The sequence below is a fragment of the Malaclemys terrapin genome, chromosome 3 (assembly GCF_027887155.1).
Source record: "Malaclemys terrapin pileata isolate rMalTer1 chromosome 3, rMalTer1.hap1, whole genome shotgun sequence".
Lineage (NCBI taxonomy): Eukaryota > Metazoa > Chordata > Testudines > Emydidae > Malaclemys > Malaclemys terrapin.
Genome location: NC_071507.1, coordinates 46,318,015 through 46,333,016, shown reverse-complemented (window position 1 = coordinate 46,333,016; position 15,002 = coordinate 46,318,015). Strand labels below are relative to the sequence as shown.

Sequence of the window (15,002 nt, the reverse complement as noted above, 5' to 3'; positions counted from 1 at the left end):
CAGGTCCTTTGGATATTGGGAGGTTGCATTGTATTGCAGTTGTCTATCGGGAGAGGGAATTTCCAAAAGAGAGCAAGTCAAATTCCTCTTAGCGGATGTTTGAATGTGTAAGAATAATTAATGTAAATTCACATTTGCCTTAAATATATTAGAACTGAGTCTCTAAAAATGCCTGATCTCTTTAAATACCTTTTTCATCTGCTCACTGTTAATTGTATGAGAAAAACACATCAAGTCTCCACTCCTTATCAAAGGAAATAAAGTATCTGTTTTAGTCCAAGACGTGGCTTCACTCTGTTGGTTTTGTAAATAAAGCTGATGATTACGGTTTCTATTCCATGGCAGCCATAGAAAGGGAAAACAGGAAATATAATGCAGAAAGCCTGCTTCAATGAAAAATACTGTAAATTGAATTTGACAGCATTTGATGGCATTTGATTATTCTAGTCACAGCCAAACAATGATATAAAGAGTAATATGAAACAGAATGTGTTACTGCCTAGCAGACTCAAAAGCAATAAACCTTCCTCCAATGTGACACAATCACTTCACAATCATAATTGTAGCCTGTTTGATACCTCTGAGTACAGCAGAAGGGCACTGACTGACATAGATACATTTTGTTTTTTATTTAAAGTGAAATGAAAATGGCGCACTGGGGCTCCAGATACAATCGTTATATTCACCTACATAGGCATGAATCACTTGGCAGTTATTTCAGCTGAAGTTTAAATGTGCTTAGACAACAACAATATCAAATCTTTCTCAGATAGCTGCAAAAAAAATCAGAAATTTGTAAGGACAGAAATGGGATGTAAGCATATAGTTCTTTGTCATTCTGTAGCCACACGTAGGCTTATATTGTTATAGCAACAAGACTGCAGTATTTCTGGAGGAGGTTATGGCATGTAATTTCTTCTTCATCATTTGCTTCTTCCTTGCTGTATCTCCACCAAAACAAATTCATTTAACTCAAAACATTGAATGTTTGGGAAACCATCATGTGGAGATGTTTCTATTAAAATTGCAGGAGTTTTACTTGCCTGTAGAATTATAAAAATGCTTACAAAATCATTGTAATTCTGCCATAAACATTTGGGGTGGGGAAGTGTAATTGGTTGTATTTTACCTCTGACTGGTGGGACAGCTGTAAACATCTCATAGAATAGAGGCAGTCACATTTTTTTCAACAAGGACCACAACTTAATAGAGACTGTCTCGTGAACCACCTCCCCTTTCATTCACAATAATGCATTCCACTGCCCCTCGCATTCAGTATTATATAACATCTCTGTGACAACCACAGCAGTTGCTAGCCTGGAAAAGGAATATTAGGAAAATAGTTTAATGTATTTCTAGCTGTCTTTTAATGAGATGTAGTAACTGGAAACAAGGTGAGCTGGCACCATGTGATCACCAGTCACCAAGTGCTCTGTGGTCCTCAGTTTGAGAACTGATCATATAGAAAAAAAATTACCTATAAAATTAGAAATATGTGGAGTCCAATTCAGATCTGGTTTAAGCTGGTGCAACTTCAGTGGAAGTATCTCAGCTAAATTCAGCAGGGATGAATTATTTAGAAAATAAATATAAGTGGGATAACACTGTAACTTGCAAAGGCCTGTCATTCAGTAAGTGTGCAAAATGAGTCTAGGGGAGAGAGAAAGGGGTTTAACAGAAAAATTAACAGTAGTAATTAAGATACAGCAAATGTTATGGGCTGTTGACAGCTGTGACTTGCTCTTCCTTATTCTTCCCTTTGGAATGTCAGTTATGCTTATTTTTCACACCCACTGAGTGCCTGTTTAGTGTTAGTTACACCACTTTACTATTCCCCTATATTGTTCACACTTGATGTGCAGCTTACTAGACACTTAGACGTTACTGTGATATAAAGACCTATATTGATGGCTATATTGACCTATGTGAGTGCTGCATTTGGCTCATGATGATTATCATTTTTATCTGTAATTAATATAAACCATGGTCTAAATTACTGTTTCAATGTGCGCCCAACTCATGTCCCTTTTTTTTTTTTTGGTATATGTTTCCTACGTCAAAGTCCGTATTTTTTTAAAAACACAATATAAATTTCTGGAGGTGTGTCACGATTGAATTATAACTAGGGTTACTCTGTTGCACTTCATGGAAGATAGTATTAGGATGCGTTGTGAAGCACATTGTCCCTGCAAAAACTTGTAAGGGCATTTTGCCTCAGGCCTGTACAATGCTTCCAGAAGTAGCCCCTCACCACCTGGGCCTAGGGACAACATGCAGCACTAGTCCTTGTTCTCTTTTGACTTTGTGAGGATTGGGGTCAGGATGGGACATTGCTCTGAAGGCAGAGCTGGTGCATCCAAAAGTACAAGGATTCACTGATTATCTCCCACCACCGCCACCACCACATAAGGGAGGGGAAGAGCAGGTGCTGTATTCACTGTTGCAGCCTTGTGGTTGTAGTAGTAGCTGTTTAGTCATCTGACATGGAGGATGATGTCCCATCCTCCCGACCCCTGCTAGAGCTTGGTGTGGGGCCAGGGAGGATTTGCCCAGTGCTTAATTTGTAATGAAAGAGGTGCCGCGGGTCAAGCAAAGAGATGCTGGGACTCAAGCAATGATTTACTTTCATAACTGATGCAGCAAGCCCAGAGGTGCCGGGGCTATGAACTGCCAAGCCTAGAGGTGCCAGAGCTCAGGCCTGGCAAGCCCTGGAACAAATTAAGCACTGGATTTGCCCTTTATAAAATAACTCTCTCTGAACATGTTTAAATTGAGCATAGGCAGCAAATCAGACTGTGCAGATTGAGACAGCTTCCAGCTCCTGGAAATGTTGTTTTCCTATGCAGCTCACTGTACAGAAGAAACACTTCCAGTTAAATGAGCAGTTGAATCTTAAATCTTAAGTCGATTGAAATGATTACAAACTGTTCAACCACTTCTGTTCAAAGTTTATTCAGACATGAAGATATTCTGGGTTTTAGCACCACAGATGGAACCATTTACCTAACCATAAGTTTCATTCATTAAATATTCAGTAGTAATAAGATCTAAATACTTAACCAGACTACAATGTTCAGCTTTGCTTGCGGCTGAGCTTACGGTTGGTGGCATATTTGATCTTTCACTGTAGAGTAGCTGTTTCTCACAGAATTTCTAAAATGGTACTAAACATAAATTTGTGAATTCTAGGAAGTGCTTTAACGGTTAATTAAATTGTTGTGCTAAGCAAGCCCAGATACCAGGTCTTAAAGATAACTTTATTACACTTAAAATGACACCACTTTTTTACTTCTCTTTAGGAATATTTGTAAATACATTGGGAGGAGAGCACAGTTATAATATATTCGCAAAAAGAACAGGAGTACTTGTGGCACCTTAGACACTAACAAATTTATTAGAGCATAAGCTTTCGTGGACTACAGCCCACTTGCATCCGAAGAAGTGGGCTGTAGTCCACGAAAGCTTATGCTCTAATAAATTTGTTAGTCTCTAAGGTGCCACAAGTACTCCTGTTCTTTTTGCGGATACAGACTAACACGGCTGCTACTCTGAAACTTATAATATATTGTTATTTATCATTGTTTGTGGTGGCATAGGTGTGCGTGACACTTTGCAGATACAGTTGTTGCAGTCGTGTTGGTCCAAGGATATTAGTGAGACAAGGTGAGTGAGGTAATACCTTTTTATTGGACCAACTTCTGATAGTGAGACAAGCTTTTGAGCTTATGCAGAGCTCTTCTGCAAAGAAACTAACTCAAAAAAAGAGGGTCCCAACTAAATACAAGGTGGAGCAGATTGTTTAGCATAAGTAGTTTACGCATATTTCAAGGGACCATTCAAGGTGAAGTGGCCCATTAACACCCCTCCAGTCATAGGGAGGAAAGGGAGGGGGAGCAGCTGGAGTGGGGGTTAGTGGGTTACAGATGTTGTAATAAGCCATAAATCCAGTGTCTCTGTTCAGTCCATGATTATTAGTTCTAGCAGAGTTACGAATTTAAGCTCCCAGGCTCAAATTTTGCAAGTGTTGCGCAGGTTTCCTTTGAGGATGAGCCAAGGTATGGCTTTGTGAAAAGTGCTCACCCATAGGTGATGTGGTGTTTTTGTCTTTTATCATTTTCTTGTGTGAGTTCATTCAAGAGTGTAGTGATTGTCTGGTTTCACCCACATAGTTGCTATTGGGGCACATTTAATGCACTGGATCAGGTTGTGATAGGTCTGTGTAGAACCCGTGGATCTTCAAAGTTGTATTGTGCAGGGCGTTGATCATTGTAGCAATGGAGATAGGTCTGCAGGTTTTACATCTGTTGTTTTGGAAGGGTCTGGTGCCGCTTTGCGTTGTTGTGTCCTGATCTGTGGGAACATGCCACTGATGATGAGCTTGAAGAGGTTGGAGGGTTGTTTGAAAGCCAGAAGAGGAAGTTCAGGAAAGATTTATTTCAGGATAGGGTTCCCATCAAGTATGGGTTGAAGTTGTTTGATGATACACTGTATGGGTCCCAGTGCGGGGTGGTAGGAAACAACTAGGGGTGTGTGTGTGTGTGTGTTTGGGGGGGCGGAGAGAGAGGGATTACTTCTGTACTGAAGCAAGTTCTCTCAGGGTATTTGAATGGCCTGTTTCATGATGTAATCTACTTCTCTGGTGAAGTGTTCTTGTTTGGTAAAGGCGGTTTTGAGTATGTTAAAGTATATATCCTGGACTTTCTCCTCAGAGGATATTCTGTGGTAGCTGAGTGCCTGGCTGTAGATAATAGATTTCTTGGTGTGTTTGGGGTGGTCACTATATCTACGAAGGTAGATGTGGTGATCCAGGGGTTTTGGATATAGGTGTCTGTTGGGTTCCATTGCTGAAGCTGATTGTGTTATCCAGAAAGATGATGTTTGTGCAGGAGAGTTCTAAAGAGAGAGTTTAATGGACATGTGGTGGTTGTTCAAGTTAGGATGGAAATCTATGAATCTATGAGGGAGTTTAGGTCATCTGTCCAGAGGATGAAAATATCATTGAGGTATCTCAAGTATATCATTGGTTTTGTGGGATGTGTTTGCAAATATACACCCACCTTGTCTTGATACAATTATCTGCTACACTTGATTTTAAAAACCTATGGACAGGTTCTTTGTCTTCTGAGGTATTTCTAAGATACCTATCATGAAGGTATCTAAGCACTGCAAGAAGGAAAAACATCTTACCATGTGGAGCGGGGTGAATAAACAACAGGAGAGAGGAGAAAGGTAAAGTATGCATCCATCTTTTGTAAGGGTGCGCTTCACATTGATGAGCACAGTAAATGACATCTGAATGATAATTCTGCATGTGGTTTTAATCTGACATGGAGTAAAGTATGAAAAAATCAAACTCATGGTGCTATGCTGCAGGACATTTGATGAAGTATGGCTTAGGGGTCAATGTGTAGGTCCACTCATCACTCTCTTCCACCTCATCAAAGGCTCCCACTTCTTATATTAGGGGAAGCTAGAGAGCCTGTCCTTCCTCCCCTTCACCAAACGCCATCACCAGATCTTCAGTATCAACATGTTTTGTGGTTGGCCACTCCCCCAATCTGGAGGAGTGAGACCCAGAAAATCTCTTTGTTTTTCTCTTGCTCCCACCCTTTAAACTTTACAATATCCTGGGGTTAGTACATCCCAGAGTTTGCTGGAAATTCTCCCATTTCTTGCAACTGGGAGAAATATGGGAGCAGGGTGTTTGTCTACATGTCTAAGGGCAGACACATCTGTGTGTGTACTTACGAATATATGTGCACATGCACAACTATGTACATTCTTTGTTTATATTTGTATAAAATATATGGGAGTCTAATATTACAAAAGCACCTGAGATTGCTAGTATTTTTTTAATAGTTTTGTTGATTTTTTTATATCCTTAAAAATAGTGACTAAAGTTGGACTAACAAAATAAAAGCTGACAGAATTATTGAAATTCAGATTTTAATCTTGCCAAAGAAATGTTCTTCAGCCAATGTGCATGTGAAGTAGTGATGACACCTGGTAGCCAGACAAACCAATTCCACTCCTTTGAATTTGCCGTATTTGTGATACGTGACAGATAATGTAATTTGCTTTTTTGTTTGTTAGCATGCAGGGATAAAATGGTTTTATTTAATGTGAAGGCAAAGGTTTCAGTTAAAAGAAAGGAAAATACCAAAATCTGTGTGAGGTGCAGCACAGTTTTCACTGAGATTTATCATAGTCTTCATCCACCAGGTTTCATTCCAGACAAACATTTTTATTCCTAGTAAAGGTAAGTGATTTGGCAACTTCATCTAGAAACTTATGACCTGCCTTTATCCATCAACTCTAAATTAACATGCTAGTGGGGCCAAATTGTAAAAGAGAAGCTGATCACCTGTAACCTCCATTGAAACTTAGCAGAATCTCAGGATTTGCCAGTAGCAACGCTACCCCTAACTGGACATATTAAGTGCATATGTGTGGACAGTGACGAGTCTTCATTTGCTGACATGTGAAAGTGCCTCAAAATATTTTAAGTAGAAAATCCCTTTGAAAAAGATACACATCTATATTATGGGACAGCACTATGGATCATGTTTTCTAATGAGCTTTTACAATTACATCTGGAAATTGGATGTGCTCATTCTGACTGAGAATCCCAATTTCATCCAGAAATGTGATTTTTTTTTCCACGTGCAAACTGGAGTACAGGCAAAATGTATAGGCACAGTTTTAAAAAACTGTTTGAATATTTGTCCCTTTGTGTTCTAGGCCACTGGTTCTCCCCTGGGGGGGGCAGTAAGCAGGTTTCAGGGAGTCTGCCAAAATAAACCTACGAGCAAGGTCTGTGTTAGACTCGCTAGGGCCAGGGCAGAAAGCCGAAGCCTGAGCAACTTAGCTTCACGGGGCGCCCTGTGGCGTGGGGTCCCAGGCAATTGCCCTGCTTGCTACCCAGTAGCACTGGCCCTGGCTTTTAATCTACTGGATGTGCAGAAAAACAGTTGTTGTGGCACCAGCTGAGCTGTGGAATTTCTATAGCATGTTAGGGGAGCTTCAGAAAGAAAAAGCTTGAGAACCCCTGGTCTAGGCAACTAATTGCTTTCAATAATAAAGTGGGTCAAAGTCTTCAAAATTGAGTGTCGGAGGTAGACTCCTAAGTCCCGATTTAAGTACCTAAATAAGTGTCCTGATTTTCAAAAATGTTGAGAATCTGCAACACTTGGAAATTAGATAACTTGTTTAGGTGACTAAATATGGATTTAGGACACTATGGCCTCAGTTTAGGCACTCATCTTTGAAGCCCTGGGCCTGGAGTGTTCTATAATAAAGGACAAAGTGCTATTGCAGTGCTATTACAGTAGTATTGATTGAGTTTTCACGGTTTTCTCCTACTTAATGGCAAAGAGAAATTAGTTATTTACCTTTTTCCTTGAAAGTTTTTTCAACAGACAATACCTGACATAGGCTGATGACTTAGAAGGCAAAATAAGGAGGGCAGTTCCTTGCCTATACAATGAATAGAGATAAGATCTGCATTATTCTCAAGTATAGACTGAATTTAGGACTTGTACTTCAATATCATCTGACTGTGTTTAAGTCACTGTAAGCTTTAAATGGACTGGTTTTATTTGTATTTCAGACGTCCTGTAAACACTCAAGAGGAGCTGCTTTTATTCATTTGGTCTGAAGGAGCCTTGGAATTTATTGATGCTTCTGATGCACTGCAGCCATTCACTATCTATGAATACCGTGTAAGAGCTCAAAATTCCAGGGGGTCAGTGGATAGTCTGTGGTCTTCAGCACAAACTTTGGAAGCTCCACCTTGGGGCATGCAAGCCCCTTGGGCACAAGCTACAAGTGCATATTCTGTGCTGCTCAACTGGACCCAACCTATATCTCCCAATGGGGTTATTTCTCAGTATCGTGTGGTCTATCAAGAGAAACGAAGTGATCCAACGTTTAGCATCCTAGCTATTACAGCATTAACTGTAACGGTAAGAACTCGATACTAAACCAGTGTTCAATTAGTTTATATTCTGGTTTGACCTATGTCACGTTAAAATATTGATATAGGGCCATTTTTTTCCATTAGGTGCCTGCAATTAGCCTTTGGACACCTAATTTACATTCATATATATCCAGTGTATGCATAACAGCTACCCATGTAAATGTCTAGTCATTGATATACAGATGCTAATGTATGATTTTGAGCACAAAGTAGTGTTTTTCTTGCGTAAATAGGTGTGCATATCTACTTGTGCGTACCTCACTTTGCAAATGTGATCCTAAATCTTCTATGTAATTGTTCATAGATTCCAAACCTGAAGGGACCATTGTGATCATCTAGTCTGACCTCCTCCATAATACAGGCCATAGAACTTCCCCACAATAATTCCTTTTAGAAAAAACATCCAATGTAATTTTTATTCTTTTGTTGTTTTAAGAGGCTGCTCATAACAAGCTAAACAAAATCAATCCCACTTGGATTTAATGTTTTTATTAATCTGAAATCAATGCTGGTTTAAGCATGACATGAAAATTATTGTTAGTTCTACATATGTGATTTATTTACAGAATCCATGAAGATTTGCCTCATAACTCTTCTGAATTAGAAGCAAATCAACTCTTACAGGCACACAAAATACATAATAATAATAATAATAATAATAATAATTAATACTTCTATGCTACCGTCTACTTAAAAGTGCTTTACAAATATTAATTAATGAAGTCTCATGGAGGTACTATTATCTTCATTGTGGGTAAACTGAGGCACGGGATAATGTGATTAGAACAGGACCATGATGTGAGTCAGAGGCAGAGCTGGTAATGCTGTCTATGATTCCTGACTAGTCCTCTCCTCTAACTATTCACTTCAAATCTTTCTATAAGGGATACTTATAGAGCTGCACTAGACTATATAATGCATTGTCAGCTATTGCATTTGACAGTCTTCTGAAAACAATCTTTTATAATGTACCAAGAATCTATTGTGTCGGTATAATTTTAAGATTCGTAGGAACCCAAACTTGAATAGCTCAGATACCCTAACCTTCCTTTTGTACAAAACATGGGCATGTCCCAAGACCATTATCGGTTACATTGATAATCTAAAATTATTCAATATTCCATTTATATTCAGATAACTGAAGTTGTACATAGTGGCATGCTGAGATTTAATATTCAGTATTAAGGTCTTATCGTAAACTTCCTTAGAAAAGTCCTCTTGACATAAATGAGTGGAATCTAGCTGAGGGATCTAAGGTATACATAGGTATATGCTTCTATATCTTTCCTAGGAGCCTTAAAGGATAAGATTTATCATGCCTCTTACTGTGAAAAGAGAGCGAGGTCCCAGGTTAAATGGCAGGAATGCATGCTTTTGGCCTCTGCGATCCATTGCTTCTGCACTGTACTCCATGCTAGGTTGTAAAAATGTAAGCTGGGACTTTTCAAAGGAGCCTAACTTCCATTGAACTTCAGTGGGACTTGGGCACCTAATTTCCTTATGTTTCTTTGAAAAGCCCAGCTAGGATGTGTAATGTGATACCTAGAATTTCAAAATGGAGAAATGTCGGAAGCTTCTTTTCACATCCTGTTCAGGCAGCATCCAACATGTTTCTGAGCATCAGAATTCCCTTGTCCAGTCATGCATTGCAGTGTCTTCTAGGCATGCCAACAACAACAGAAAACATCCAAGATGGTTGTATTGTGGGTAATCAAATCTACTAAAATGGCCTTTTAAGTAATATTATTACAGTATATTTCTTTAACAACATCATTTAAAAGCCTTTTAAATTAACAGCTGTTATTTGTTGAATTAGTACCTTTCTGGCTCCAAAATGCTTTATTTTCCCCAGACACTAAATGGAATCACAATTACATTAGCAGCGTATGCAAAGTTGTTTGACAAATACTAAGGTGACAGTGACTTACATGCTTTTTTTACTTTCCTGTATCATGCGTATTAATCCATTTTACTGCCTTTTTTTATTTTAATATTATACTGCCCTTTGGAAAGAAATCTCTGCATTTGATTCTCCTCTCTTCTATGCTTGTTTTACATTGGTGCAACTGCATTGAACTCAGTGGAGTTAGTCCTGATTTACACCAGTGTAACTGAGACCAGAATCATGCCTTTTGTGTTCTGAATATAATGTAACAACTAGAGCCTGGAATCAAAGATATTGACATAAAGTGCACTGAGTCCTGTTATCAAAGATACCATGAGGTCAGGTCAATTATCACAACAGGTGAAAACCTGGACACTAAGTTTCAAAGTTATAACTCCTTGGAAATAGAATTTTATCATGAACTTGCTGATACACCCTTAACTGTAGCTTTTCTGAATGAGACACTTTAATTAAAATGTAATTTTATTGAAGGAACTAGCATTCCAATGATTAAACTTCTGCCCCTTTAAAATATAGCTTTCAGGGGTATGAGGCTAAATCATTTAATCTCCTAAAGCGTTTCTATTGGCGCTCCCCATGGGATACGCCATTAGTCATTCTCTCACACAAGCTTCCATGTTACAATGCAAGACAAAGTATTGAGCAAGCAATGAGCTCTCTCCTTTATTTAATCTGTTAGATTTTTTTATCACATTAGAATATTCCACGGGAAAAAAGGAAATGCCTGTATTGTAAGGCTTATGGCCATACGTGTTCTTGTTATTCACACCTGCGCTCCTTGCCTATTGGACATGACCTAGCCACTTTAAGCTTAACCAAAAAATCAACTTGAAGGCTTTATTGGAAATGGTGATGCATAATAAAAATTTGAGGGTTGGTAATATCATTGCAGGTTCCTCAATCTTGATTATTTCTTTTCTATCCATTTCTAAATCCAAATGAGATTTGCCTTGTGGGTTTTCAAAACACTTGATAGATTTATTCTACCTCCCTGAAACATAGCCATTTACTTCCCTGTAACGATGTGTTAAGCTATATTTAATTTAATATGTGTCAAATCTGTGGCATAGGCCTTTACAATTATCTGACCACTTTGAATTTTGTGATGCTAATGGGAATAGAACTCGGATCTCTAGGTTCTAATATCGCAAACTTCTACCACTTGAACTAAAAAAGAATCTCCATTAGCTGCTGGTAACATAGGGCCTATGACACACAGAGAAGTAATTCTGATTCTCTCCAGTAGAGGGCAATGTCACTCAGATTATCTGTGACAGACTGACAATATTCTGAAATATTCTGAACAAATCTTATGGAATTAAGATAATCATGATTGAATTAAGTTACATTTTATTGAATTAGGGTTAATACCTTCGGGGTACATTGTATTAAAAATTATGTATGTGTTATTGTGGCATTGTATGTACCTTCTCTAGTAGGGAGGAGGATGGTAATCTGACTCCTCCGGTTATCAGCCCTTTGAAACCACCCCCAGAGAAGTCTTCAAATACTAGTTCAAACTGGATTCTCCAGCGACCAATAGACAAAGTATGTGGTTTTGGATGAATAGCCTGGTTTTGAACTAGCTCAGGGCCTTCTTCCTGATCCAGCAAATGGACAGGACCTCTGGTCTGGACAGCCCTAGTCCTTAGGCTAGGGATGTGAGGAGTGGGCCTACTGAGGTCTCATAAGATTGGGTGCTTGTCCTGAGCTGAAGCTGTGATGAACTTGTGACCACAAATGGAATTCCTTGGATGGGGAGTTGAAAGACTGCTCCTGACAGAGCCCTTGTTAGGGTTGGGGTTAATTCTGGTAAGCTTATTAGCATACGTGCAGGTTCTTTTATTGTTTTTAATGTGTTTTCCCTATAATGCTTTTTACCATAAGAATTAAAGTAGGTCTGTATAGGAAGTGCAGTGTGATAACTTATATCTGTAGCAATTACACCTGTTACCCATCTCTGGCGAGAAAACAAGCAGGTGTCCTTTGGCAACCTGCCTCTGCTGGGAAATATACAGTGTAGGCAGGGAACTGTACAGCCTGGAAATAGTGTGGTCACAAATGAGAGAAACGGGTCCCCATCCAGAAAGGCAATGGCAGAGGAGCTGGAAGCCTGAGAGTGGGTGCTTTGTTGGACCACGGAGCGGAAATGCAGGTACAGTTGTCTTGAACTGTGACACTACCTAGCTAGTTAATTACAGTGTTTAGTGCTGATTGAAAGGTGGCAGCGTGGTAGACTGAAGTCCAACAATGGCTGTCATGAAAAAGTCAAAGGATGCTACCCTGTTACCAGAGCTACTGAAACTGCTGTATGTCAAATACCACTGTGAGGTGAGTGTGAATAAATGCTGCCTCTTTCATGGATATAATACACCACGTCTCCTATGACCGCTAGTCTAAATATTTGGCTGTTTGACAACCAGATGACCAGGAAAGGCCAGGCAAATCAAGAAGATAAGTTATAAGGAGTTCAGTATCTAAGAAAAGGTAACTCTTAGAGTGTATTTTGGAGAAAGGGTGAGAGGAAGGGAGAAGGAAAAAATGTAAAGGCGGAAGTTGAAAAAGAAAACAAGACAATCATGCAAAAGACAGAATAGAAAATAAGTGAGAGAAGTTGAGTACAATGCTCTGCACAGGGATATATAGAATGTGTGTGCCATCAGACTTTGCTTTACTGGAGATTTTATGGTCCCTCACCTCTGCACAGATCCCCACTGACTTCAGTGGGACGCTGCCTAGGCTCTAGCAGTGTGCCTTTGTGCAGTGGATTACAGGATTAGGCACTTGTGTGCTAAACCAGTCACTCCTCAGTAAAGAGTAACTAAGGGTGCCATGTACATTTGAAAGGATATAATAAAAGATATAGAGACTAGCCATTTTCATTTGATTGATAGATTTTAGTTTCTTAGGCCTTGATCCTGCAAACACATAAGCACATGCTTAACTTTAACCACATGAGTAGTCCCATTGGATTTTGCAGGATGAGGGCTTTAGATTTGCATGTGGGGATTTTGTCTTCCTGTATGTGTTGTTAATAACTGGCACATTGAGGGTGCTACCAGAATACAAATTATAAATAATAGCAATGATCATATTCATATTAATATAAGATATACAAAAGTTTTATCATGCTGTATGGGACTTTATTTTTTCTTACATAAATAGAGTGATAAAGCAGTTGCTAGCAGTAAATCTGACATACTACAATTATTTCTACTTCTGGGTATATAGAAATACTGTGGTATCTCATATACCAAGGTATAGTAAACTGTCATTAAGGAATTATTTTGTTTGGTGGAAACTTTTGTATAATACCATAAAAACACACTGTAAATTTGAGGATGGAAAAAAACCATAGAATAATATCAGTAAGACTTTTTCCTACACATCTATGAAGTTATTATGAAATCTATTCAAGTGTCTAGGAGACCCATGGCATGTTATAAGGAAACAAGATGAAATGAAATACTCTATATGATAACTGACACATGCCATAAATTCAGAATATGTGCCACTTAGCAGAGACCCAAAGCTGTAAATGGCGTTGGAGGGCAAAAGTTAATTGAACTGCTGTCCTGTTGTTAACAAGTGGGAAGAATCCACCACTAGAATCAAGATGGCTGCCCCAGAAGTGCCCTGTTACAGCCAAGAGATCATATCCTTAGCTCTGCAAGGGCTTATGGGTTAGGGGGAAATCATACACAGATGACTAATTTTTTTATGGTTCACAGCCGATCAAAGTGAAATTCAGCAGCTGTTCAGGACAAGTGACCACTCTAACGGCTGTAATATAACCCACTAAATAGAGAGGGAATTGCATGAGAGCAAGAGGTTAGCAGTGATTATCGGCAGGTGAGTGCTTTATTGAAGTTGAAAGACCATTAACATTGATGGAGTAATTATTTCAACTTGAAAGTAATTACCTTGATGGGTGATAACTTCTCCAGTGTTCCCAGGTTTGATTGGACCAAACAATTGTGAACTCTTGAAGCCTAGAAAAATATTACAACAATACTGCAATGTTTAAATTACTGAAACCACTGCTAGAGTATTTTAATTATGCCTAACAGTGAAAAGAATTTAACTTACAACAGCCAGTGACCTCTCAAGTATAGAGACATTTGCTTTCTAATTCAAATGAAATGACCCACACCCACCACATGTGTGGCATGTGTGATTGGTTTACAAATGAATCGTTCTTCTTTGAATGCAGCTTTTAAAATGTAAAAGCTTGTTTGCAGAGTTTCAGAATGGGGCTGGATTGGAATTCCTGTCATTGTTTTATTTGGCTATGAACTGGGGAGGCCCAAAAATAGAAAATGTTTTTTGTCTTTTTTTCCCCTCTGGGTCTGATCAGTTTGCATAACATGAATAGGGGACTTGGACCCAGATTCTGTAATATGAACGTGTTGGCTTTTGCACAATAGCTGTGTGAATAGGTATTTAGAATGGCAGTGTGATGCCCCTGCAGAAACTGATTAAGTACTTCAGTAAGCCCCTATTCTGACTCAAACTACCTGAGAGAGGTGGGTGATGTACAGTTGACCAGTTCCATATCCCATGACCAACAATCTGAGCCATCCAGTCCTTAAATCTTACTGTACAATCTGCATCACATGACTAGTTTAAACAGAGATAAAAAAGACAGTGATGATATACTGAGACTCTCCTTTGGGAGCAGTTGTTATTTCATACAAGTATTTTTGTTTTATTTTTTTAATCTTCTCACCAACTCTTCAGAAATCCTCGTGTTGATGACTGAATTGTTCTTGGTCATTCTGTTCTGTGACATGACCTCTCTTTTCGAAAGGATTAATAAGAAGTAGACTTCTCAGGTTTCCCTTGTCATGAAGGATATGTTACTTTTAAAAGAAATTAGCTCCATATTTGAAAATTTCTATAATATTATTTTATTCTTGTGTCCTGCATTGTAAAGGGCCTAGTACTTCACATATTTCAGGTGCCTTCTGTGTGTGAAACACTTACAGAAATATACCCTTATTGGCTCCCATATGTCTCACATTTGAGTCTTGAGAGGCTGAGAATAAACTAATCAGCCAGCATAGCAATATACTTGACTGAAAATTTGGTTGGTTTTATAACCAAAATAAATGCTTA

The 15,002-nt window shown here is 38.8% G+C and overlaps 1 protein-coding gene across 1 annotated transcript in view; it reads left to right on the top strand.

The window, feature by feature from the left end:
• USH2A (usherin) overlaps positions 1-15,002 on the top strand; it is a 565,863-nt gene that overhangs the window by 480,294 nt on the left and 70,567 nt on the right. Inside the window, exon 60 of the mRNA XM_054021626.1 lies at positions 7,610-7,964. Coding sequence (XP_053877601.1) covers positions 7,610-7,964 — 355 coding nt within the window. The remainder of the gene's footprint in view (positions 1-7,609; positions 7,965-15,002) is intronic.